This window comes from Nicotiana tabacum, chromosome 3 (genome assembly GCF_000715075.1).
Source record: "Nicotiana tabacum cultivar K326 chromosome 3, ASM71507v2, whole genome shotgun sequence".
Classification (NCBI taxonomy): Eukaryota; Viridiplantae; Streptophyta; class Magnoliopsida; order Solanales; family Solanaceae; genus Nicotiana; species Nicotiana tabacum.
The window spans coordinates 61,619,879-61,645,767 of record NC_134082.1 but is presented as its reverse complement, the minus strand read 5'-3'; the positions used below and the strand labels follow the sequence as shown (position 1 = coordinate 61,645,767).

At 36.5% G+C, this 25,889-nt stretch overlaps 1 protein-coding gene and 1 pseudogene across 1 annotated transcript; both read left to right on the top strand.

Annotated features, from left to right (window-relative positions):
- Positions 1-5,583: 5,583 nt before the first annotated feature.
- LOC107785085 (phospholipase D delta-like) lies at positions 5,584-15,539 on the top strand. Its single transcript, XM_016606310.2, has 10 exons — positions 5,584-6,826; positions 7,534-7,650; positions 7,879-8,073; positions 10,326-10,628; positions 10,712-10,780; positions 10,895-11,042; positions 11,555-11,703; positions 12,256-12,402; positions 13,652-13,852; positions 14,945-15,539. Exons 1-10 carry the CDS (start codon positions 5,882-5,884, stop codon positions 15,239-15,241), a joined length of 2,571 nt encoding a protein of 856 aa, XP_016461796.1. The 5' UTR covers positions 5,584-5,881; the 3' UTR covers positions 15,242-15,539.
- Positions 15,540-22,653: 7,114 nt separating this feature from the next.
- LOC107785084 (putative RNA-binding protein C25G10.01) lies at positions 22,654-25,646 on the top strand (annotated as a pseudogene).
- The last annotated feature ends 243 nt before the right edge of the window (positions 25,647-25,889 follow it).

Below are 25,889 nucleotides of genomic sequence, written 5' to 3'. Positions count from 1 at the left end.
AAACACTATACGAACTTAGTAGAACCTTCAAATCACATCAAAACCATGCTAAAATCACGAATCACCCTTCAATCCAAACTTTAGGAACTTGAAACTACAAAATTCGATAATCCCAAACTACGTCCGATTGACCTCACATTTTGCACACAAGTCATATTTGACATTACGGACCTACTTCAACTTCCGGAATCAGATTCAAACCCGATATCAAAAAGTCCATTTCCGGTCAAACTTCTCAAAACCTTCAAATTTCTATCTTTAGCCAAATGACTCCAAAATGACATACGGGCCTCCGAATTCACTTCCGATCATGCTCCCAATACCAGAATCACCATACGAAGCTATTCCCAGACTCGGAATCCCAAACGGACATTGATAACATTGAAAGTCACTTTAACCCAAACTTATGAAATTCTTCCAAAAATGCTAACTTTCACAATAGGCGCCGAAACGCTCCCGGGCCATCCAAAAATCGATTCGGACATACACCCAAGTCAAAAATTACCATACGAACTTGCTGGAACCTCCAAATCTCGATTCCGAGGTCGTTTACTCAAAAATCCAATCTTAGTCGATTCTTTCAACTTAAAGCTTCCGAAATGAGAATTCTCTTTTCAAATCAACTCTGAACTTCCTGGAATTCAATTCTGACCATGTGTACAAGTCATAATAAATGAAGTGAAGCTGATCATGACCTCAAATTATCGAACGACGTGCTAGAGCTCAAAATGACTGGTCAGATCGTTACAGATCTTGTTAGCTCTGTTGGGTGATTTTGGGCTTAGGGGCGTGTTCGGATTGTGTTTTGGAGGTCTGTAGCTCATTTAGACTTGAAATAGCGAAAGTTGAATTTTTGGAGTTTCAGGCCGCTAGTGGGATTTTTGATATTGGGGTCAGAATCCGATTCCGAAAGTTAGAGTATGTCTGTAGTGTTAAATATGACTTGTGTGTAAAATTTGGGGTCAATGGGATGTTGTTTTGTTGGTTTCGGCATCGGTTGTAGAATTTTAAAGTTTCAAGTTCGTTAGGTTTGGATTGGAGGATGAATTGTGTTTTAATATTGTTTGATGTGATTTGAGGGCTTGACTAAGTTTGTAAGGTATTTTAGGATTGGTTGATATATTTGGTTGAGGTCCCGGGGGCCTCGGGTGTGTTTTGGATGCTCAATGGGTGAACACTTGGACTTAGAGGATTTTTTGGTGTGCTGGTTCTGGTGTTTTTGCACCTGTGGTAGGGAACCGCAGGTGCGGGACCGTATATGCGGATGACAAAGCACAGAAGCGGATTTTGTGAGAAGGTCTAGGGTCGCAAGTGCGAGGGGAGTTCCGCATCTGCGGAGCCCGCAAGTGCGAGTGAAGGAACGCAGAAGCAGTCTTGAATCGCAGAAGCGGATGGGGATCCGTAGGTGCGCATACGTAGGTGCAACCTCATGATCACAGAAGCGGCCGAGGTGCATTAAGTGAAAAGCCGCACCTGTGATGGCAATTCTGTAGGTGCGGGACGGCAGATGCGGTCCTAGGATCGCAGAAATGGAAATCGCAGGGCAGAAAAGAGAATTTTCGAGGGTTTGAAATTCATATAACAAATTCGATTTGGAGCTCGATGGAAGTCAATTTTTCGAGAGCTTTTCAGAGAAAATCATTGGGTAACAATTTCTAATCCTATTTTGATCATATTTCATTAATCCATAGTTATTTTTTTCATTAAATTAAGGAATTGGCGTGAGAAAGTTGGAAAATTGGGGAAAAGTTCCCCAACCAAAAATCTAAGATTTGAGTGGGATTTATGCGTCAGATTTGGATGATTTTTGAACGAGTGAACTCGTGAGTGAATGAATGTTCATAATTTGTGACTTTTACCCGATTTCAAGATGTGGTTCCGGGTAGAATTTTTGGAGGTTTCTCTATTTTCTTGCCTTACCTTTGATTTCATTAGCTATGTTAGTTGCTTGTAGCTATATTTACTTTATGTAATTGATTTGATTAGATTTGAGCCACTCGGAGTTGGATACTCGTGGCAAGTGCATGATTTCGGATTGATTTGAGCTTGGTTCGAGGTAAGTGGCTTGCCTAACCTTTTATGAGGAAACTCCCCTTAGGATTTGGTACTGTTTGATATATGAGCGCCGTGTACGCGAGGTGACGAGTGCATACATGGGCTATTTGTTGAAAAAACCCGTTTTTATTCAGCAAATATCTATTTTTCCTTTAATTGAGCAACACCAGTATATGTAACTATCCTGTTTAGCTCAGGAAAGCATGCTTACGTGCCTTAACTACCTCTCTAAACTTTGTGTAGCATGTTTAGTGAAAATTACTTGTCTTCTTTGATATGAACTTAGTCTAAACCGTAGAATTCCTTGTTGAAACTATTGTTTATGTTGATTGAGTTGCATATTTACTTTGGGACTATGGAACGGTATTCCGGGAGATCCCCCTGCACGTTTATGTTTTGGACTACGGGGCGGTATCCTGGGAGATCCCCTTGTACTGTATATTTACTTTGGAACTACAGAACGGTATTCTGGGAGATCCCGCTACACATTTACGTTTGGGACTACGGGACGGTATCCCGGGGATCTCCTAAACATTTACGTTTGGGAATACGGGACGGTATCCCGGGAGATCTCCTGTTGTTATCTCTGTGTACTGAGCTGTTATTTTTCTATGATTTCATTCTCGTTAAATTTTAGTATTTATCTTTACTGCGATATTTCATTCTGAATTATTTTGTTATATATATATACCAGTAGGGCCTTGACCTGATCTCGTCACTACTCGACCGAGATTAAGCTTGACACTTACTGGGTACCGTTGACTCATGCCCTTTCATGCACATGTTTTTCGTGTGCAGATCTAGATACCTCACATCAGTTGCATTACAAGTGAGGCGAGACGACTGTAGAGACTTTGAGGTATATCTACCGTATCCGCAGACCTAGGAGTCCCTCTCTACTCTTCCTCAAGTTAAAGACTTTTTGTTATTTTCTTCTTGTATTAGACTCTTGAGTATAAGAGTACTGTGTCTTTTCTTTAGATTGTGACTTATGACATTCCGAGTTTTGGGAGAGTTAAGTATACTGTTCGGAAATGATTATTGTATATGCCAATCGACATCACATTTCCTTGTTTAAAATTTACTCTTAGTTGATAGCTTTTATGTTTTTTGTTCCTTTTTCTGTAAAGTTAGACTTCCCTAGTCGTAGAGACTAGGTGTCATCACGATAGGTTCACGGAGGAAGAACTAGGGTCGTCACAATAATCTATAGTACGATTTAAACTTTGTGCACGTAAGTGAAGGATGGCTGCAACCTCGATCCAATTTTTTTTTCCTGAAATAGTTTAGTGATCCAAATCGTTTTCATCATCTACCTATAAGATGAGGCAAGTTGTTCCTCCCCCCTCCTTTTAGGGCTATGAATATGGGTGGAGCTAGTGTGTAGGTTATGGGTTCGGTAAAGAATTACCACGTTGAAATCGTAAGAAATGTTTCATTGTAACTGAAAGAGGACCAGCAACTATTCACTACTAACGTTGTATTCACTGGCATGTTGCTACATTTCATACACGGTAAAAATTTACTCGCACCGGGTGTTTACATCCAGGGGCGTACACAGAATTTTTCGTAATCGGCGTCGATATGTAAAAAAGAAATAAAGAGCAAATAAATTAGCGGCATCATATTATTAAAAAAAAAAAGTACGTTACGACTCTCCTCGACATATTTGTGGATGTTATTCCGACTCATTGGCCCTTTCCTTAAGTTAGATGAACTTTGAGACATTGAACTTGGTTTAGAAAGCTCAGTGCACTAGAGAAACTTTGTTCATTGAAATTAGGCTAAACAACAAAAACGTCAATAAGATAACCTCCAAATAATCCCATCATTCAACCCATACAAATAAAAGCACCAGAACAACTTACAAAATAAAACCAAGCAACAACCAAGTCTTTCAGTAAAATGCAATAAATAATATTTTTAAAATTATGGTTTGAAATAACTGAACCCCGGTAAGCGTTATACTGTTTATTGTCCTTTTTCTATACAAAAATGAATGTGGTTTAATTTTCCTTTGAAAGAAGTTCATCGGCAAATCATCAGTAAGGATTTAGTACTAAAAAGATTTACTCACAGATAAAACGATGCAAGACTTCGAACTGCCAACCTCCGCTGAAAACGTCTGTTGCTTAACCAGCGAGCCAGGATTGAATTCGGGAAAAGCTATATCATTTTAACTATTTTATTAAATGATTTATTTGTATTATATATTTAACAAAATTTACGATGAAGCGGTGTAAATCCGCCCCTGTTTACACCAAATCAATAAATACATGATATGTGTCTTGTATATGGACTTCAAACATTTAACCATGGTAAATTATATGCATTCTCATCTAATTAAATTAATTAACTATCGTGAATTAATATAGTTTGATGTAAATGTGGGTAATTATTTACCTTTCATACACCTTTAATTTCTCGCCTAGTCACCCAATCACGTGAACCTTTGCTAGAATTGAAGGGATGTCTACACATTCACTTTCTTGGTTTGAATTTAATCTTTTATAGATTTTTCGTCGTCAAATGAAGTTCACCTACCATAACTTGAAGTAATTAACTTCATAATTGATGATGGTATTATGTAGTATTTCACTAACTTAAATTATGAATCTGTCTTGGTATCATCAATTATGTATTCAATTATAACTTAAATTATGAATATGTACTCTATTACGTACTGGTGCAGGTTTTTACTTCCAAGTATTCCTAAACATGTCTCAATCCAAATTATACATAATTAACAGCTAAGTATGATGTATTGTGGGATAATGTAGGAGGAAACTTGTTTTCATCACGATAATAATATATCAATATATGTACATGTTTTTTTCCCATCAGACTCATCATTAGAGGTGGAAAAATGGTTAAAAGAAAACTATTATATGTCCATATTATCCATTAAAAATAGGTTGAATAATGAACTTTTCAAAAATAGGTTGGATATGGATAGAAACATCTTATCCACTTAGAAAATGGCTAATCAAATGGATAACCAATGAATAACTAATGTGTTTAATTTGTATACTTCATCCAGTCCACAATAAGTGACCAATTTGTCTTTTTATTTTGGTCCAAAATAAGTGTCAATTTATATAATCAAGAAAAAATTTAAATTTTTTTTCAAGATTATCCTTATATTCATATCCCTAAAAAGTCATTTACAACTCATATTTGAGAATAGAAGTAAGTGCTATTATAACTATGGTGCAACATTTAATAAAGGGTAGTTTAGTCACACGAACTATTTCGTCTAAAATTTAGTATTTCATTAATGTGTGTGTCCAAAGCAAATTGGTCACTTATTGTGAATCAGGGAGTATTTTGTAAAGTTTCAAATTGGGGGTTCCTCAAGTTTGAGAGACTAGGAATTCTAACGTGATCATATTCAAGAAGTAATTGATAATATGGATATCCATATTATATCCATATTATCTGTCGAATAACTCATTTTTTATCCGTGTCAACCGACCCGACCCGACCTGCCCGTTTGTCTCCCCTAGTCGTCATGTTAGTTTGTTCATCACATTAGGATACATGTTTAAAACAGTGTTTAGAGTACAAATACGCAAGACCAACCCTCCGTGCATGGCAGCTCGATCGGAGACGTAAAATCTCAGCAAACAGTCACTATATATCACTTTACCAAACGTGCCATTATCCCATACTTGTCCACAAAACCAAATTCTAAGAATATCTCTTTCTTCTCCCCATCTTTTCACTCCTACTATACTAACATGACCTTGATCTTCATGCTATAAATTGTATTCTGCTATCCCAACGGATTAGCAAATTCTATTGCACATATATAATCTAGAGTATAATGTCCGAACCTAAAAAGCTCATATTACATGGAGATTTGGAACTCCACATTATCCAAGCCCGTCATTTACCCAACATGGACATTACTTCTGCCCGTCTTCGCCGCTGCTTCACTCTCGGTGGCATCTGCCGTAAACCACCTGATTCCACCGTCGACGGCGGAGACGACGGCGACCGTACGTCACAACCGGATAAGAAAAATCAGCACCGGAAAATCATCACGAGTGACCCATACGTCACCGTTTCAGCTCCACAAACCGCTCTAGCCCGTACTCGGATCATACCCAACTCTCAGTATCCGGTTTGGGACGAGCATTTTCGGATCCCATTGGCCCATCCTATGGCCTTCTTGGAGTTTCGGGTCAAGGATGATGACTTGTTCGGGGCCGAAATTATGGGTAAAGTTAAAATTCCGGCGGAGAGTATCGCCACCGGTGACGTCATCTCCGGTTGGTTTCCCATTATTGGGCCTTCCGGTAAACCTCCAAAGCCCAATTCAGCCCTTAAGGTCCAAATGAAATTTTTCCCTTATGATACAAACTCATTATACACACGCGGCATTGCTTCTGATCCTCAGCATTTAGGTGTGAGAAATACTTATTTTCCATTAAGAAAAGGAAGTTCAGTAAAACTATACCAAGATGCACACGTAAGCAATAATGTGAAGTTCCCAGATATTAAATTGGAAAAAGGAACAAATTTTGAGCACAACAAATGTTGGGAAGATATATGCTATGCAATTTCTGAGGCTCATCACTTGATTTACATTGTTGGTTGGTCTGTTTATCATAAGATTAAGTTAATTAGAGAACCCACAAGGCCATTGCCACGTGGCGGTGATCTGACGCTTGGTGAATTGCTTAAATACAAGTCTCAAGAAGGTGTAAGAGTTCTGCTGTTAGTTTGGGATGATAAAACTTCGCACGATAAGTTCTTTATTAACACGGTATGTACTGTTGAATACTATTCTGATTCCTTCGTTAAATTATAATGTGGTTTCTTTTGATAAAGTATATTCTAATGTGGCATTAATGCGTACTTTATTATGTTCTTGTTTATTAAAGAAGGTGTTAAGATAGTGGTTGCACGTGACTATCTTTTCTTTTCATGTCTTTCTTGGCAATTATAATCTAGCTTGACTTTTGCTAGTTGCTGTTATTTTATTTGCTACTACTAATATTCTTCATTCCTTGCTTAAACTCAACTGACCATGCTAGTAGTCTTATTTAAGTTTTGCTAGTTGCTGTTATTTTATTTCGAAATCTTCGTATATCTTTGCTTAAAAACTTTAATTTGACTATGTTTTTTGCATACCACTCATAAGCATTTTGAATGCAACTTAGCCTTGTCTAGCCTCAAGTCATGCATGTTCAGTTTTTGGAAAAAGGTTCCAGCTAATATAAGGACATAGTTATTCCCAATTTGTGAACAGAAATCTTTCTACGCAATTTTAGATATGAACTGAACTACATCTGTTATAATCTCTTTCGTTCGTTTAACCAATTGTTTTTGTCTTTACTTTCTAAGATGGTGCATGCTGACCCCTTGGGACTGAGGCGCAGTTGTTTTTTTTCCTAAGATGGTGCATGCCATCAGTTGTACTTCTTGTTTTAAACCCCCCCTTACAATAATTTGAGATGGCATTGGTTGCAGGCAGGAGTAATGGGAACTCACGATGAGGAGACCAAGAAGTTCTTTAAGCATTCCTCTGTGATTTGTGTTCTGTCACCACGTTATGCTAGTAGTAAGCTCAGCATTATGAAGCAACAGGTAACTCTCTTATAAGTGTTCTCATCAGTTTGCTGGAGAAAGGAAAGAAGAGGTCAAAAGGTTTAGCAGGAAAAGATTATCTTAGTTGCTGTGCATATCAAATGTAATTGATAGCATGAATATTCCCTATTAGAAATCTGTTTTTGCTTTGATTTAAAACCACTTCCTCACTTTTTGGCCTTTATCTCCCCTTCGTTGATGGTTTGCACATTTAATTGTTGCTTCCAGGTTGTTGGAACCATGTTCACGCATCACCAGAAGTGCATTCTTGTAGATACACAGGCTCCTGGCAATAATAGAAAAATTACAGCCTTCTTAGGAGGTCTTGATCTCTGTGATGGTCGCTATGATACGCCTGAACATCGCTTATTCCGTGATCTTGATACTGTTTTCAAAGATGATTTTCATCAGCCTCAATTTCCTGTGAGTAGTTTGTTGTTCCAAATATTTTTTTGATAATTTTAATACCTGTAAACTATCATTTGGTGTGGTTCTTATTGGTTAGTTGGGGAAAAGTCTAGTATACTTTATGCTAGTTGGACTACACGGGCTATTGCAGCAGATTGAGTATGATAACTAATACAGACCAAATCATGTGAAAAGAATGATTTTGATGGTTGTGTTAGTTTATATACCTTATACAACAACAACTACTACTACGCCTCACTACCAAGCAAGTTGGGGAAGCTATATACCTTATAAATATCGAAAAGTCTGTTTCCAGCATATGAAGTTTAACCCATCTGTTAATGCTTTTAGAAAATCTGCTTGTGGATATTTTAGCAGTTGTTATTGCCACATGACTAAAAATGTCAACAAACAAAGGGCAACCTGTAGTTCAAAGTATTCAAGTTCTGAAGCCTAACTTCTGTAACTGCTGTAAAAGTTTTGCTCAAGAGTTTGCTAAGCTCGGCATGTTGCTTAAATTAAATTTGCTTCCGTTCCCAAAGTTTAGAGTCTGTTTCCTTGCTGGAGTTGACACATGAAGAGGTTCCTGCCTGTGAATTTCACTAGCTTTAACTCTGTTTACCAACAGGACTAGCAATCTAAAAGTGTTTGTTTATTTCAGATGCCAAGTGGGGAAATGTAGTTAGAAAAATTAAGTTCTAGTAAAGCATTAGGAGCTATTTTTTATGCCTGAAACAACTATTCTATTGGGCATCCTTTTAGTTACTTATCATTCGTTTGGGTGAAGATTTCAGATATAATTTCTATATATGTATGTAGATTTAAGCATTCTGGTATGATCATGGTTCTTTATGTAGGAAACAGGGTCAGTTTGAAAACAAATCTCTAATTTAATTTTATTCTGAAATACCACAAGAATAATGTCTCTCTCTGCTTATTATTTGAAGTGTCTGAACTATTTGGAGACCTTAACTTTTTCTGATAAATGAAGATTTTACCTACAAGATACCGTTTTCCCAACCTTTTTAGCTGTCAGTCTCTTGCATTTGTTTTGCCATCTGTTTATGGGAAAGTGGTCACACTTTGACGAAGGGAAAGAAAAAAGATGCTAATGCTAATAGAGACTAGGTGGCTTGCCAACAAAGGATAAAAACTCAAATCTGAACTTACACACAGCTTGTTTGGATGGTTGTTACATATCGTTTCATAATGTATCGTATCGTATTGTACTGTACTGTACTGTATCGTTTGATGAATACAATGTTTGGATGGATTGTATCATTTTGCCGTCGTTTCATGGTATCATGCACCAGTAATATGATGAATAAACTTGCAATATTATAAAGAAAAATTATGATACGCTATATAAAAAGGTAGGGTAAATGATAAAATAAAACTATTTAATAATAATGAAGGGTGAGATTGAGAGAAAACACAAGAAAACGACACAATCACACAAATCGGTCGTTACATAAAGTGGCACATTTCATCGTTACATAACGACGGATTTAACGATACGATACAATAAAATTTAAGTAACAATCAAAATAAACATTGTATTTAAAGTAACAATACGATACGATACAATCGGTAACAACCATCCAAATTTGAATATTCCGGTAAAAGCTTGTACTTTCCTATCTTGTTATTTTAATATCGTTATGATTTATTCGCTTCGATGATGATGCAAACTAATTTGGAACTTGTACATTATACTGTTTGTTGTATAGTATTTGTCATCTGCCACTAATATAAAACATGCAATGATTACTATGTTAAATTTGTTACTCTCAGATGATACTTTTACTGAAAATAAATCTTAGTCCTAAAATAGGTATGAAAATATAATAAACAAGAATTATAAGCAAAATAAATTAATTTAATGCATAAATGGTGAGATAAGAACTTTTTCTAGTGTGTTAGACTTAAATCTCTCAAGTACTTTTATGGAAGTTTAATGTTTGAGTAATATTCATTTACAGTCCAAGGACTATGATTTAGCACATTGAGCATTCAATTGTCAGTCGTGAATAAGGTTATCAAAAAGTCCCCTAAGTTACTTAGAATAGGGTTGTTATGTTTGATTTAAACCAAAGATGGTGAAACCCTGCAGTGTATCATATGGTTATTTCCAACCACATGTTTACGTGATTTTATACGTCTTTTATACAGTGAATTTTTCCTTCTATTTCTTTATTTCCTTTGATCATGGCTTTCTTGTTGATTATGTTTTTATAATTTTAATTTATTTGTACCACATTTACTAGCCAGGGACCAAGGCCCCAAGGGAGCCATGGCATGATTTGCACTGCAGAATTGATGGACCTGCTGCATATGATGTGCTTATAAACTTTGCTCAGCGATGGAGGAGAGCAACAAAGTGGAGGGAATTCGCTTTCTTTAAGAAAACGATGTCCCGCTGGAATGACGATGCAATGTTAAAGATTGAGCGTATCTCATGGATACTCAGCCCCGCTTTTGCTGTTTTCAAAGTAGGGACTGAGATTCCAGCAGATGATCCAAAACTATATGTAGCTGGGGAAGATCACCCCGAAAATTGGCACGTGCAGGTAGATTTTTCTTGTCATGCAGAGATATTCAACAGAATTTGTTGAATCCCTTTTAACGCTCTTCCTCATATCTTATACTGCAGATCTTTCGTTCCATTGATTCAGGCTCAGTGCAAGGTTTTCCCAAGAGTATTGATGTTGCTAAGGCACAGGTACAGAAACCATAGCTTTTTTGTCATAACCTTTCAAAGTTCCGCGAAAGTAGCTGTTCTGTATATGGAACACTTATCAGTATTCACAATTTCTGTTCATTATATTTTTGACAGAACCTTATCAGCTCAAAAGATCTGGTAGTAGACAAAAGCATTGAATCAGCATACATCCAGGCAATAAGATCTGCTCAACATTTCATATATATTGAGAATCAGTATTTTCTTGGGTCATCATATGCTTGGCCGTCTTACAAAGATGCAGGTAAATTTATATTTTCTTGCTATATTATCGAATAGAAGTATACAAGACATGAAACTATGTTATCACCAAAGAATAAAAAAAAGTTATGATTCAACATAGAAATGTGCTTTTATATTCACAACTCCTCATGAAATTGATGATCCAAAATTTACATCTGCATTTTTAATGCATTTGACTAATAGGTAAACTCTACCGGGCTCAATATTTTACCACATCCAATTCCTAGAAAAAGTATGCAAAAGGTTTTAAGATTGATAAGGTAAAAATCTGTAAATTCCAATTCTTCTCTAATTATTGTCTTCATGTGTTTCCTTTAAACACACTCTTGAAAGTGTTATATTTCTTCCTGAAAGCAAGATTTTATGGAACTTACTCGCCAATTTTCTAGGATAATCAAGTCGTAGTTTGAGCTCAGACAAATTCTTGCTTTTGTTCTACTTAAACCACCTGGAAGCATTCATTATTCTTCCTTACCCAATTCCAATTCATGTTCCTTTACCAATTTTGATCAGGAGCTGATCATCTGGTACCCATGGAGTTGGCATTGAAAATTGCAAGTAAAATTAGAGCCAGAGAACGGTTTTGTGTATACGTTGTTTTGCCCATGTGGCCCGAGGGGGATCCCAAATCAGTTACTGGGCAAGAAATTCTATACTGGCAGGTAATCTGTTTCCTGAATCATCATGATTTGTATTTTGGATTTCATAAACGTAGTTTCATATAACATTAATAATGTGACACTGGGCACCTTCAGCAGCAAACATCAAGGGCAGTTCTATAATAATAATAGAGATGCCAGCTCTTATGGTACTTTTATCTGAATTATCATAATTGCATTAGTTATTCTGTAGATTAACATAAACGAGAATGGAAGTAACTTCCTATTATAAACATTCTCATTCCTCATAAACTGGTATTTTATTTCTTTAATATGTAGGGACACAAAACACAACGAAATAAGATTTTTAGAAAGGATGTTGGTGGAAAAATGGTTTGTGTATTTGAGAACCTGGCAGAATGAACGAGAGGAGAACTTTGATAATGAACGCTAACTTATCCCAAAAATATTTTCATGGTGTCTCAAGCTTGTGCTTATTTCTCTATGTTAGATTTGATTATTTAGTATTTTATGCTATAAAAGTGTGATCTGATGCAAGAATCTAAGAATAATAATCAGATGCACTTTACTGAAATTTGTGTATGCTTTCAACAGAGCCAGACAATGCAGATGATGTATCAAGTTATTGCAAGGGAGCTCAAGTCAATGCAGCTTGTAGACTCACATCCATTAGATTATTTAAATTTTTACTGCCTTGGAAATCGTGAAGCAAATGGTCAATTTGCTAATGATGCTGATAAGGTAATGTCCAAGTGGGCACATAAACACTACATGCACTAACAGTTAAGTGAAAGGTCATTGTGAGATTAACAAGTTTGTGATCTCCACTCATAAACTATGTTGCGCGGACTCTCCAAAATGTAGCCTTGCCCGTGTCGGATCCTTCAAAAGTGCACTACTTTTGGAGGATCCGATACGTATCCGGCCACATTTTCGGAGAGTCCGAGCAACATAGCTCATAAATATACCTTGTCTGCTAGCTGATGTATCTATCCACTTGCTCTCTCTGTTTTCCCCAAATGCATGCACTTAAATCAAAATACATCATCTACACTATCGTCACTGCTACTGTCCGTAGTATGCTTTACTTGTTTCAATCTCTTCAAGGTTGTTCAATGGAGGTGTCACATAATCGTTAAAATGAATAAAGAATTTCCCTACTCTTTGAACAATTGGAAAAAGTGCTGTACCTTGTACATACTCCCATGCTTTTGCTTCTCCTTCTAAGTCTTCCCGCTATTCCTCCGATAGAGCTACCCTTGCCATACCCTTAGGAGTATTGTTTTTTCTGTCCCTTTTTGTTACTGGTATGTTTCAACATTTTGCACTTAGATATTTCCCGTACATGCATTGATATTAGTCTTTTTGTTATGGGCAGTGAATATTAGGCCCAAACGGTGCTCTCTGACCTATTTCTTGAGATAAGTTCACTATCATGGGGCTTCTAGAGGAATTTTATTTCTTAAAAATAAGTAAATAAATGCTAAAATGGAGCTGAGAGCTGTACAAAACGTGACGTGCAAAACCTCAATTTCCTTGCTATTCATGTATGGAACTGAACTTCATGAATCGTTGCGCAATCCTAAACTAAGAAGCTAACGAAAAGATACATTTGAATTTGACACTTAGTACAGTTATAATTTTGCCTTGAAATTTTGGTTCTTTTCGCTCTACATAGCCCACAGAATCCATGAAGGACTTATTTTATAAGTTAGAGCATTCGCTCCTCTTCTGTTCAAGTGTTGAAGTAGTTCCTTAGTTGTCCTTCACACAGTCCACTTCAGCTCAAAGATGGTCAAAATCCGGTGTCATAATTGCCTAGTAATTTTACAATTTCAAATCTTCAGCCTCCATTTCACATAATAAGCATCTGGGAAATGCAACATCTATTTGGTTATCGTGTTTCATGAATTATTTTGACGCGTCTCGATTTGATGAAGCTGGCAAAATTTTGTTAAGGCGTGTTTTTTAAACTTTTCCATGCAACCAGGTCTCGGATTCATATAAATTTCAACGTTTCATGATATACGTGCATGCCAAAGGAATGATAGTGGATGATGAATATGTTATACTGGGTTCTGCCAACATAAATCAACGATCTTTAGCCGGATCGAAAGACACCGAGATAGCTATGGGTGCCTATCAACCACATCACTCTTGGGCAAAGAAACAACAGCATCCACGAGGACAGGTTTGAATGTTTGATTATTTTCCCTGTGCCAAGATCTTTATTTTAAATATTTATCATTTGAAGTAACAGACTTAGAAAAGTTGTCTTTGGATGAGATATTACTGACATGGGAAGGGACCCAAAGAGTTTAAGTTTAATTATCTTAATATGTTATCTGAAATTAGTGTCTTTGTCTGTGTTCACAAAGCTAAATCTACCTCCTCTATCAATTTATATTTAATAACTACTCTGTTTTTCTTAAGAAAAGGAAGAAGATTAGACGAAGAAAAAAAGATCTTTATTGACACGGTTGCTACGTAAAAATTCCATCTTCAAATCCATTTCAGTTGCTTTATCTCTATTAACAGGTTGAATTATAGTGATTTCTCTTGGCTCTGAGCTGTAACTTTTATTTCGTTGCTTAACTCAACAATTATCCTACAGTCTTCCACAAAAAGCCTTTTATCGAACTTTATCATGCCTTTTCTATATACATTATGAGACTTATGATTCAATCTAAATATCAACACCGCTTATAAAGTTGCTTAAGTGGATATATAATAGTTGGAAAATCATGTGCAATTTCAGAAGAAGATACTATGTCTTCAGTAGTAAAACCTGGGTAATGAATTTTTCAGTTATCATAAAGTCGCTATGGTAAATTTCTATCTTTCATCCTTCTGTTTTTGTGTTCATTTTTTCCCCAAATGACTCTTAGTTCAACAACAATAATAACCACAAACCCAGTGTAATCCCACAAGTAGGGGGGTCTCGGAAGGATCGTGTGTACGCAGACCTTACCCCTATCCTGAGCAGGTAGAGAGGTTGTCTCAAATAGACCCTCGGCTCAAGGAAAAATGCTATTACTATTAGTTCAAATAGCCCAATTTGTATTGATCTGTCAATATATTGAAAATAGAAAGAAAGCAATACTACAGTAATGAGAAAACTCAAAGTTCATTTACTACATCCACAGTTTTGAGAAGAAGTTGAGAAAAACTTTGATGTTCAAGTGAATCATTTTTCATTTATTAATCCAGTTTTTGGAAGAAGTTGAGCAAAACGGTGATGTTTAAGTGAATCATTTCTTTTTCATCTTGTCTCAATCTCCAGGTCTATGGATATAGAATGTCTCTGTGGGCAGAGCACCTTGGAATGTTAGAAGATAGTTTCCAAGAACCAGAAGCATTTGAATGTGTAAAAAGGGTGAATGAGGTTGCTGAAGATAACTGGAAGAGATATACAGCTGAAATTTTTACTGAATTGCAAGGACATCTTCTGAAGTATCCCATACAAGTGGATGCTGATGGCAAAGTTTGTCCATTACCTGATTATGAATGTTTCCCAGATGTTGGTGGTAAAATATTAGGAAATCCTTCCCCTACTATCCCAGATGTGTTGACCACCTGATTCTTTAGGTAAGTTCATAGTCTCTTTGAGAAAGTACGATTAAATTGGAATGATATAAAGAAGATTAGCATACGCCCCCAATGCAAGGATAACGAGCATTAATTCAAGAATTGTCATGCTTCGAGTCTCTGGCAACGTAAAGATGGTGCATGTATAGCTGTGGTATATTGTATTCTCATTCATATCTTTTATGTTGTACATCAACATGTAGATTTAGGAGTATTTGATGCATGTAAACCGTTCCGGGATTATTACTTATTAAAAAGAATGGATATCTGATTGGTACTGGTTTTTTAACTTACAAGAGGGTATTGTTTTGAATAAAAGAGTATTCCTATGGTCTTATGTATAATAACCATGTGATCCATATCTAATAGTAGTCAGGAAGTTATATGTCCGTCCTCCTGCTTTCTCTTCTTGTGTTCACATACATTGTCCACACTATATGCAAAAGCAACTTTTTCAAATGATGCTCACACGCTTTTACTATCTAAATGCAACAACATATTTCTCAAGAAATTTTAGGGGTTACATGAATTCCGCGATTTGATTCTTTCTGAGATGCATTTCAACATTATCATCTAAGAAGCTGACAATACAGCAACATATGCCAGAGATAGAGAATGATTGCAAGGATCAGATATTGGTCTGATATAGTGGTAGGCTACAGTTGATAGAAAGTGTTAAAATCTTTGAAATACAGACCTATTGGGGACAAGTGTTATTGCTGCCAAAAAAGATCATAAGTTTATCACTGCATGCTTGCAGAACCTTTTTGTGGATATTGCTTGCATAGATGATTTAAGCCATGCATGCCAAGATCAGCTAGAAGCCTGAATATGATTGACTTTCACTATTGGGATAAAGCAGCACTATGTAAACTACTATGTGCAATACACACAAAGAAAGATACTTTATAGATACAATGGATATATAGCTTCTACATAAAAGGGGAAAGAATTTACTACAATGCACACACCGAGGCAAGCATGTTGGCTTATAAGGAAGGTTTTTGACACTAGAAAATGATTTCTACACATAAATTATTTTGCAAATATTAAAAAAATATTATACGAGGAGAAAGTTTGATATCAAGAAAACATACATCTCAGCACTTCCATAATATCAAAAGATGCCATGGAAGATGTTAGTACTGGAAGCAAAATTACCGACTTTTAACTTTCTCTCTCTAGGCTCTCGGCGCATGTTATGCTAACGTACGCCGTCTGAGAATTAGCCATGGATAGAAAGCGAGTCCGGCCAAAACGAGACTCGTGATGGTCGGAGAAGCAGTAAGCGCAACAGTAATAATAGATACACCAGCTAAAGGTAATACACAACAAATAACTACTCCGATTGGCAGTCAATTTCAACCTAACTTGCAGAAATTGGGGTCTTCAAGCACACCAATAGGACCGGCGAAATGGCTAAACCTAAGTGCAATCCAGATGAATGTGGCATCGTCATCCTGTGACGGCACGCCAGTGAACAACGTAGTGGAAAATACAGAGGCCAATGGGAAAATTACAGAGATAGAACCAAAAACTAATGGAACAATACAAGCGGATGAAGCTACCAGAACACAACCGGTGCATGCAGAGCCACCACCACCGGAAAAACCGTCGGTCAATCTGTTTGCAGGTAATAGATCTTCAAAAAATAGTATAGCACTCTCTTATATCCCCCCAGAGATTATTGATGGTAATATTGTGGTGAAACTGGATAAGGATGAAATTGACAATCAAACTAAGAAGTGGCAGTGTGCCCTAACTGTCTATGTAATTGGGGATGCACCTGGTCATAAATTCATGCAAAGATACATAGCTCAAAATTAGAGTTGAGTGACTGCTCCAGATCTGTTCTTCATGAGGAAGGGTATTACATTGCTAGATTTTATACACTTGATGATTTGAAGGATATTCTATATGGAGGTCCATACATGATTAATGGTAGACCAATGATCTTAAAACAATGGTCCCCTGAATTTGACCTTACGGCTGAATTCTTGACTGAAATTCCATCGTGGATCACACTACCAAAGTTGCCAATGAGTTGCTGAGGAAATAAGGCTCTAAGTAAAATGGCATGTGCCATAGAAAAGCCACTCTTTGCGGATGAATGCACAACAAAGCATATGCGCATATCCTATGCAAGAATTCTGCTGGAGGCAAATGTCACTAAAAACATATAAAGCTAGCTGGTCTAGTAGAAACAAAGGTGAAAGAAGCTAAAACAGAAAGAGTGATGATTAGAATTACCCCTGGATGAAACATAATTACTAATTATGAGCATGCAATGAATGGTAGGGTGTGGATTATATGGGATGACCAAATGTATGAAGTGTTGGCAATTGATAAACAGGATCAATTTATCCATTGCCAAGTTACAGGGAAATATAATGGAATGCAATTCTATCTCACAGTGGTGTATGGGCAAAATGTAGTTGAAAAAAGGAAGAATCTATGGCAACATTTTCAAAGGATAGCACAAACAACTACATGACCATGGATAATTGGGGAAGATTTCAATGCACTACTTACTCCTCAAGACAGATTGTCTAAGGTGCTTGTGACCAATGCTGACATTACAGATTTCTCAGAACTATGCCACAACATCTGTCTTACAGAGCTTCCTTGGAGAGGGGACTATTTCACATGGACTAATAAACAACAAGGAGATGTCAGAGTGTGGAGTCGCTATATAGATTATTGGGAAATAATGTCTGGATGATGAATTATGGCCATATCGCCAGAGTATGGAGAGCCCTATATTTCAGACTATAACCATATGATTATTACTATAAGGAAGCCTAAGACTCAAACCAAATGTCAATTCGGCTTCTTCATTGTATGGGCAAATCATGCATCTTTTCAGTCGATGGTAGCTGAAGGGTGGAGAAAGAACAAAGCATCAGGGAAAATGAAGAACATCTGCTTCAAACTTAAAGAGCTGAAAAGTCAATTTAGGCACATAAATGCAACAGAATTTAAAGGAGTAACAGAAAAGATAGAACAAGCTCGGATAGCACTCTCTCAAGTCCAAAGTCAAATGGAAACATACTACTCTGATACATTATTAGACCTGGAAAGGGAATGCATACACAAACTGGAGACATGGTCATTTGTAGAAGAAGGGATTCTACAATAGAAGACTCGAGCAACTTGGATCTAATTGAGAGATTTCAATAGTAAATTCTTTTCAACTATCATAAAAGAGAGGCAACAAAAACATATCGCTGAAATACAAGCTCTATCAGATTTTACTATTACAGAACCAACAGCTATTAGGGAGGAGATATTACAATTATATAAAAGTCTGATGGGGTCTAGGGCCAATAAGCTACCGGCCGTCAATATTATGGTTATGAAGAACGGGCCAATTCTAATACATCAACAACAAATAGAGTTAAGTATAGAAGTGACTGATCGGGAGATATATGATGGGCTAAAAGATATTGGAAGTGACAAAGCACCTGGAATAGATGGCTATAATGCAGAATTTTTCAAGAGAGCTTAACTTGTGATCAAAGAGGAATTGTATGTAGCAGTGAAAGACTTCTTTCACACAGGTGTAATGTATCTGGTCATCAACTGCACCACTATAACCTTGCTGCCTAAGATCCCCAATCCTGTGACAATCAAGGATTTCAGGCCCATTGCTTGTTGCACTGTGTTATACAAGCTGATATCTAAGGTCATTGCTGGAAGATTGCAAAAAGATAATGCCACACATCATCTCTGAAGCTCAAGCAGGATTAATCCTAGGGAGGAAAATAGTAGATAACATCATACTAGCCCATGAACTTGTCAAAGCATACAACAGGAAACATATATCTCCCAGATACATGCTAAAGGTGGACATGATGAAAGCTTATGACTCAGTGGAATGTGTGTACTTGGAAAAGCTTATGGAATACTTAGGCTTTCCTACAAAATTCCTCCAATGGGTGAAAACATGTATGTCAACAGTGAGCTACTCTATCATGATCAATGAAGAATTGACAAAGCCTTTTAATGCAACTAAATGGCTTCGACAAAGTGATCCCATGTCACCATTCTTGTTTGCAATTACCATGGAGTATCTGAGCATGATGATTAAGCAAATAAAGGAGTACAAATACCATCCAAGATGTAGCAAGTTGTACATAACTCATCTCAATTTTACAGATGATCTACTCATGTTTACCAGGGGTGACACTGGTTCTGTGCAAGCTCTGCACCACTGTTTAGGCAATTCTTTGCTGCTTCTGATTTACAAGCTAATCTTACAAAGAGTGCTCTCTACTTTGGAGGAGTGGCAAAGTCAGAACAAATGAGAATACTATATAGTACAGGTTATTCACTAGGGGACCTGCCTTTCAAATACTTGGGGATTCTATTAGATACAAAAAAGTTAACTATACTTCAAAGGCAACCGTTGGTAGAGAGAATTGTAGCAAGAGTATCTTTATAGACTGCTCGGAAAATATCTTATGCTGGTAGACTGCAGCTTGTGCAGACTGTACTATTTGGCATCCAATCTTATTGGGCTCAATTGTTCTTTGTACCAACAAAGTTTATGAAGCTGATAGAGGCCTATTGTAGAAGTTACATATGGTCTGGAACCAATACAATCACAAAAAGAGCATTGATAGCTTGGGACAAGACGTGCCTACCTAAATCAGTAGGGGGATGTAGCCTGACAAATCTCCAAGTGTGGAACAAGCCAGCAATCACTAAAACATACTGGGACCTAGCTCATAAGGAGGATAAAGCTTGGATAAGATTGATTCATGCATACTACATCAAAAGTCAAAACATATTTGACATGGCTATTCCATAACAGGCAAGTTGGATGGTGAGGAAGATTTTGGATGCTATGAAAAATGCACAACAAATACCAGCCCTAAACAAGCAAAAGAGCTTCATTAAGCAGATATACTTAGGTCTTTTGAAAATTATAACAAAGTAGAATGGAGAACCTTGATATTCCATAATGAGACTAGACCTAAAGCAATGTTTACAATGTGGCTCCAGTGTCAGGAAAAGTTGTTAACTGTGGATCGATTAGCCAAATAGGGAATCCTAGTGAACTCAAGGTGCATTCTGTGTATGGCTGCAGAAGAATCTCATCTCCATCTCTTTGGTGAGTGTAACTTCTCCAAAGTAGTATGGATGAGATTACTGAGATGGTTGCAACTATTGAATGCTCCAACTAATTCTTGCCAACAAGTGTTTACATGGCTGCATTTCCAATCCAAAGGTAAGTCACTGAAGTCAAAGATACTCAAGATGATGTATGCAGAATACATTTATGTGATTTGGAAAGAGAGGAACAGTAGAGTGTTTGAAGATCAAGCAAGGAATGTAGAACAGCTAGCTAGGGAAGTGGCATGCATATGCAACATTAGAGCACAAGGGGGAGTGAGGACAAAGATGCAACAACGTCATTTCTAAGGGAAAACAACAACTCAAAGACTAGCGGGAAAGATAGTACTTTGTGGATTTATGTACTGCTTATAGTATAGTTATAGAGATATGACTATGTATGGATTGTAGCAAGTCGAGGATGACTATGCTGATTCGTAAGGATTGCTCTTGGTGATTAATGAAATATTCTAATTAACAAAAAAAAAAAAGATGTTAGTACTGGGCTCAAGTAAAATCACGTATCCTTAGAACCTCATTATAAGTTTAATTGTTATCAAATTTGGAAGGTAAACAATACGTGTGTGTACCAAATGAATATGTACTATGTCGAATGAATACAAAGGAACAATGTCTCATCTCTTCTTTGACCTTAAGTGTACCAGAACTATCTGGGTTGGGTTACACTGTTATATAGGATGGGAGAGAGGCACCAAATTGGAGATGAAGTTGAATGGCGGATTAATAATTGCAGGCCTCGAGCAAGCATACTGCATTTCTTTAATTGTTTATTACACTTGGATGGAACTCCCGCTACATGTCAGAGGGCAACAAAAGATCAAATGAAACATTTTTTTAGAGAAGTTAGATAGCACTATTTTAATTGTTTATTTAATTTTCTCGATACATGAAATCATATATTATTTGGTTTAAGAAAATTGAGCATGGACGAATCATCAAGTGAGTTACAAGTGATGCAAGCAAAAAAAGTGAGAGTTGTGATTCTGATTTTCTTATTCTAGTCGGAGTTTGATAGGGGTTTTATAATTATTAGTTTCAACTTTATTAAAGGCTATTCAATCCAGAACTCTCTTTTAAAAAAAAATATAGATAGAGCTTCTCTAATTGAACGATTAGATTCAAATAAGTTTGACAATTAGGATTTCTAAGATTGTGAAAATAATGCATAGAAATTTGGATTTCTGTATCAACTTCAATATTGAGAATAATCACGAAAAATGAGCTGGAAGAATATTATTTACAAAAAAAAGTATCACGTCCTGAAATAAATAACAAAAAAAAAAAAAAAAAAAGAAAGAAACTTCCAAGAAGAAAATTTTAGACTATAGATATATAGTTGTGGTTTGAATGACTTAGCGAATTATACTTCAAATCTTGCCGATTAGAAAAAGCAAAAATACCAGTTATCTCCATTTATAAGTAGTTTTTTTACAAAAATTGACAAATTCATAAAATATTAATAATATTAGCTAATTAATTATTTGTAGCGGAAATTTTGCTTTCTTTTGAGTGGGTGTTATTAGAATAGATTAGATATATCTTAAGGAGTATGAATCTCAATGAAAATTCGTAGTAAAAGATTAACATGAAAAAAATGATAGGTGTATCACATATGTATCGATATTTGTATCAATTGTGTATCTCATGTATATCCATGTATACACCAGGGTGTGACGTATATGCGTGATACATGTGTCGCAGAACTTTTTTGAACTCGATTTTAACTACGAATTTTGATATCAAATCAGTCCAAAATACTTCCAATCATCCTCAAATTTTGTATATTGACTCATCTATATATTTTCAATGAATCTCAACCATACCCATTGAAAAAAAAATCTCTTTTTGCTTAGATTTTTGAGATCTTGTATATATATTTCTTTGTATTTTATCACTTTATTTGCTACCTCATTCATGAAATTTCCTTTTCGTCTTGTATCTAATGTTGCTAATCACATTTGAAAATATGAAAGGAGATTTTTGTGTGTGATTCTTGGAGAGAAAAAACCTTATTTTTGTAGGTTTTTAATTTTTATATATATTTAACTAGTTTTGATAAATTTATAATTAATAGTTAAAGGTTGATAAACTTGACTTATTGGGACATTTTCGTGAGATTCCCTTAGGAAAAAACTATGGCAATTTGTGGACGAAGTTTTTACTTGTGCTCCTCTCAAAACATAAAAGGGGTAGGCAAAGGCTTACCCGATAAATGTAATTTTTGCAAAAGCCTTGGGGTATAAATGTAATTTAAGGTGTTCACCTAATTTTCTTGTACTTATATGGCACGAGTCTGAAGTATAATTGCCACATTACATCGCTTTCCCTTTCTCCCCCTTTTGGCGATTTAGGGTTTTCTCGTCTCCTGGGAAATGGTAAGAGATCTCTCTCGTCCTACCTGCGATTCGTCTTCCTGCATGTATCAGCATGTGTTTTTGTGTGTTTTAGACAGAGATTGCAATAATCCATTTTTCTCTGATTATTGTTGCCAATTCAACTAATTGAACATATGTTTGATTCTTTGCAGGCTGATTCTCCTCGCAAAAGGTTAGGCTTTGTTTCTGTTACCAATTCCCCATATGTCTTTTGATTTTTATGTTGAAGCATCTTGCTCTTACAAATTGGTACTTGCATTTATTTGTTGTACGCTAGGGTTTTTGATATGATGTTTGATGTTTACTTGTCTATGACTCTAGTGAGAGGTAGATCTATTTGGTTATGTGATATATAGGAGGAATATATGTAGTTGAGACCATTTGAATAAGCTTTTGGATGATTATGGTTTCAATTTTGACTAAGAAAATAGACATTCAGATTAGTGCCAATTGACATTATAGAATATCGTAGAAATGTGAATGTTAAGATGAATGTGCAGTAATACAAGATTAAACATAATCACGTATAGCAGAAGGTGCAAGTAGGACACATAGAGTTTAAACTGTGAGAATGGTTGACCTAAAGTTGCACCGGTTTGTAGGTGCGAAAGCATATGAGTGAAGGTTTTAAAAGGGGACAAGATAGCCTAAAATCACACAAAGGAACTGTGTCGGAAGACCTGCAATTTCTTGGAGTATAAAGCAAGCAACATTAATGTTTTAATGCAAAAGATGGCTCCATTGAAGATTCCTTTATGATTTGTATGAAAGTCTTACATGCAAAAAAAGACACTCCATTATTTGAAGTATCCTTTTAATATGTTGTTTAAACTTTTTTTCCATTTATCTGTTTATGGAATAGGTATTCGCGCTCTCCTTCTCCTTGGGAAGAAAAGTCAAGGTCTAGATCCCCACCTGGATCATATTCGAGGCCAAGGGGAAGATCCAGGTCCAGATCAAGGTCAAGAAGTCGTGGAAGGTCTGTTGGAACTTTAGCTCTACTCTGACTTAGTATTTCTTATTGTAGAGATACGTGCATATTACCTGGAACTTAGTGTGTGTTGATGGCTTGTTTTGAAGCTACTTATGTTATCCTGTATGACTTATTCAGGGGAGAAGTTTCTAATCCTGGAAACACACTTTATGTGACTGGTTTATCTACAAGGGTGACGGAAAGGGACCTGGAGGAACATTTCTCAAAGGAGGGAAAGGTTGGTTATTATTAGTATGTGTATCGCCAATTATTTTCTTATTCCTTATCCAGTTCCCTCTCCTCCAGCGCTTCCTGGCACACGGAAAGATTTTTTCCCTCCAAAACCAGGAGTATTGTGTTATCCGTGAGTAGGGTCTCGTCAATATGTACACCAACAGATTGATCTTCGGTGGCATTTTGATCAGAATAGCTTACCATTGTACCGTTATCAATTTCTTCAATTGCTTTTACAATTTTTTTTCTAGGTGAAATCAGTTTTTCTTGTCGTGGAACCACGTTCTCGGATTTCTCGTGGTTTTGCTTTTATAACGATGGATTCTCTTGAAGATGCTAATCGCTGCATTAAACACCTGAATCAGTCAGTTCTTGAAGGCCGTTACATAACAGTGGAAAAGGTTAGTTACTTGTACACTGAGTGGTGAACTATGTGCTTCCTATTTGATTGCATATCTGTTTTCTTAACTTGGAGGCTTTCTGGTTATATTCAGAAGACATTGCGTCAGTTTTGTTGGCAGCAATCAAAGATGACCAGTTCTTCCCTTGCAACATTATATTCACTCAGCTTGATCAATGGCCTGCTAAAACAGCTTTTCACATGCATCTGATCAACTAAACTTAGCAACTATATTGCCCAACAACTATACAACCTCAGCAAATACTTTCAACTCTCAACTAATCAACGGTCATTATCAACAATCTAAACAGGCTTTTATGCTATCGCATACTTGGCATTACCTCGGGAAATACTTTCAACTCTCAACTAATCAACGGTCATTATCAACAATCTAATCAAGCTTTTATGGTATCGCATACCTGACATTGGTTTCTATCTTCCATCTTTTCTTCCTGTGGTAAAACATGTTTAAATAACTACCCTGCTCTATTTCACAACTAAGATAGTATTGTCATGTGCTTGTGCCACCTCTTTACCAAGTATGGAAGGGAAAGTAAATGAATCTGATTTCGTTGCCCAGATGAGAGAATGTTGTGTTCATTCTTTATTACAACAAGGACTACATTGTTTGGTCTAGATATATCCTATTTCTTTTGGATGTAAATGTGCATTTTGTTCAGATTTCCCATATTGAAACATTATATATTTTCCAGTCTCGAAGGAAACGTGCAAGGACTCCTACACCTGGTCACTATCTCGGGCTTAAGAACGCAAGGGGTGAAGGTGAGTGTTCCTATTTTTGTACAAGTTTGTATTGCATATTCAGAGTAATTGCGGAAGTTCTTAACTACTGGTTGCTTTGTTCCAAGGTCGTGGTGACCGTGGTAGATATAGAGACCGTGAGGACTATGGGTACCGAAGATCTCCAAGGCATTCACCTTATAGAAGCAGACGAGATTATTCTCCTAGGCGCTCACCTTATGGGGGAAGGTCAAGAAGGGAGCGTTCTAGGTCGTATTCTCCTTATGAAAGAGGCTATGCTCGTGGTCCAAGATAGGAGTTTATCAAGTCCTATGAATTCCTAGATGCAAGGGAAAACTGCTACCGAAGATCTTTGTATTTTGGTGTGTCTAGAGTGGGAAGAAGTATTATGCTATTAATGAATGAATGTTTGGTGTGTTTGTTCATTGTGCTGATGTAGAGCTAACTTTTAACTTTTACCTTTGTTTGCAAACTGAACAATGTGAAATCACAAACCGTGGGAAATTTAGTTCTAGTGCTGATGCTGGAATTATGGTCTGATGAAATTTTCGATTCTTGTCATCTTATATCTTAGTTTGCCTTTTTTTTCAAGATGAAATTATCATTTTGCTTGAATAAATGATTTGTAGGCCGTGTTATGATGCTTGCAATGACCAAGAGGGAATTCTTGTAGTTTTGCACGAACGGAACGTAGTATGGTCCTGGAATTAGTATACCACAACTTTCTTATGGTCCTGTAATGAGTATACCACAACTC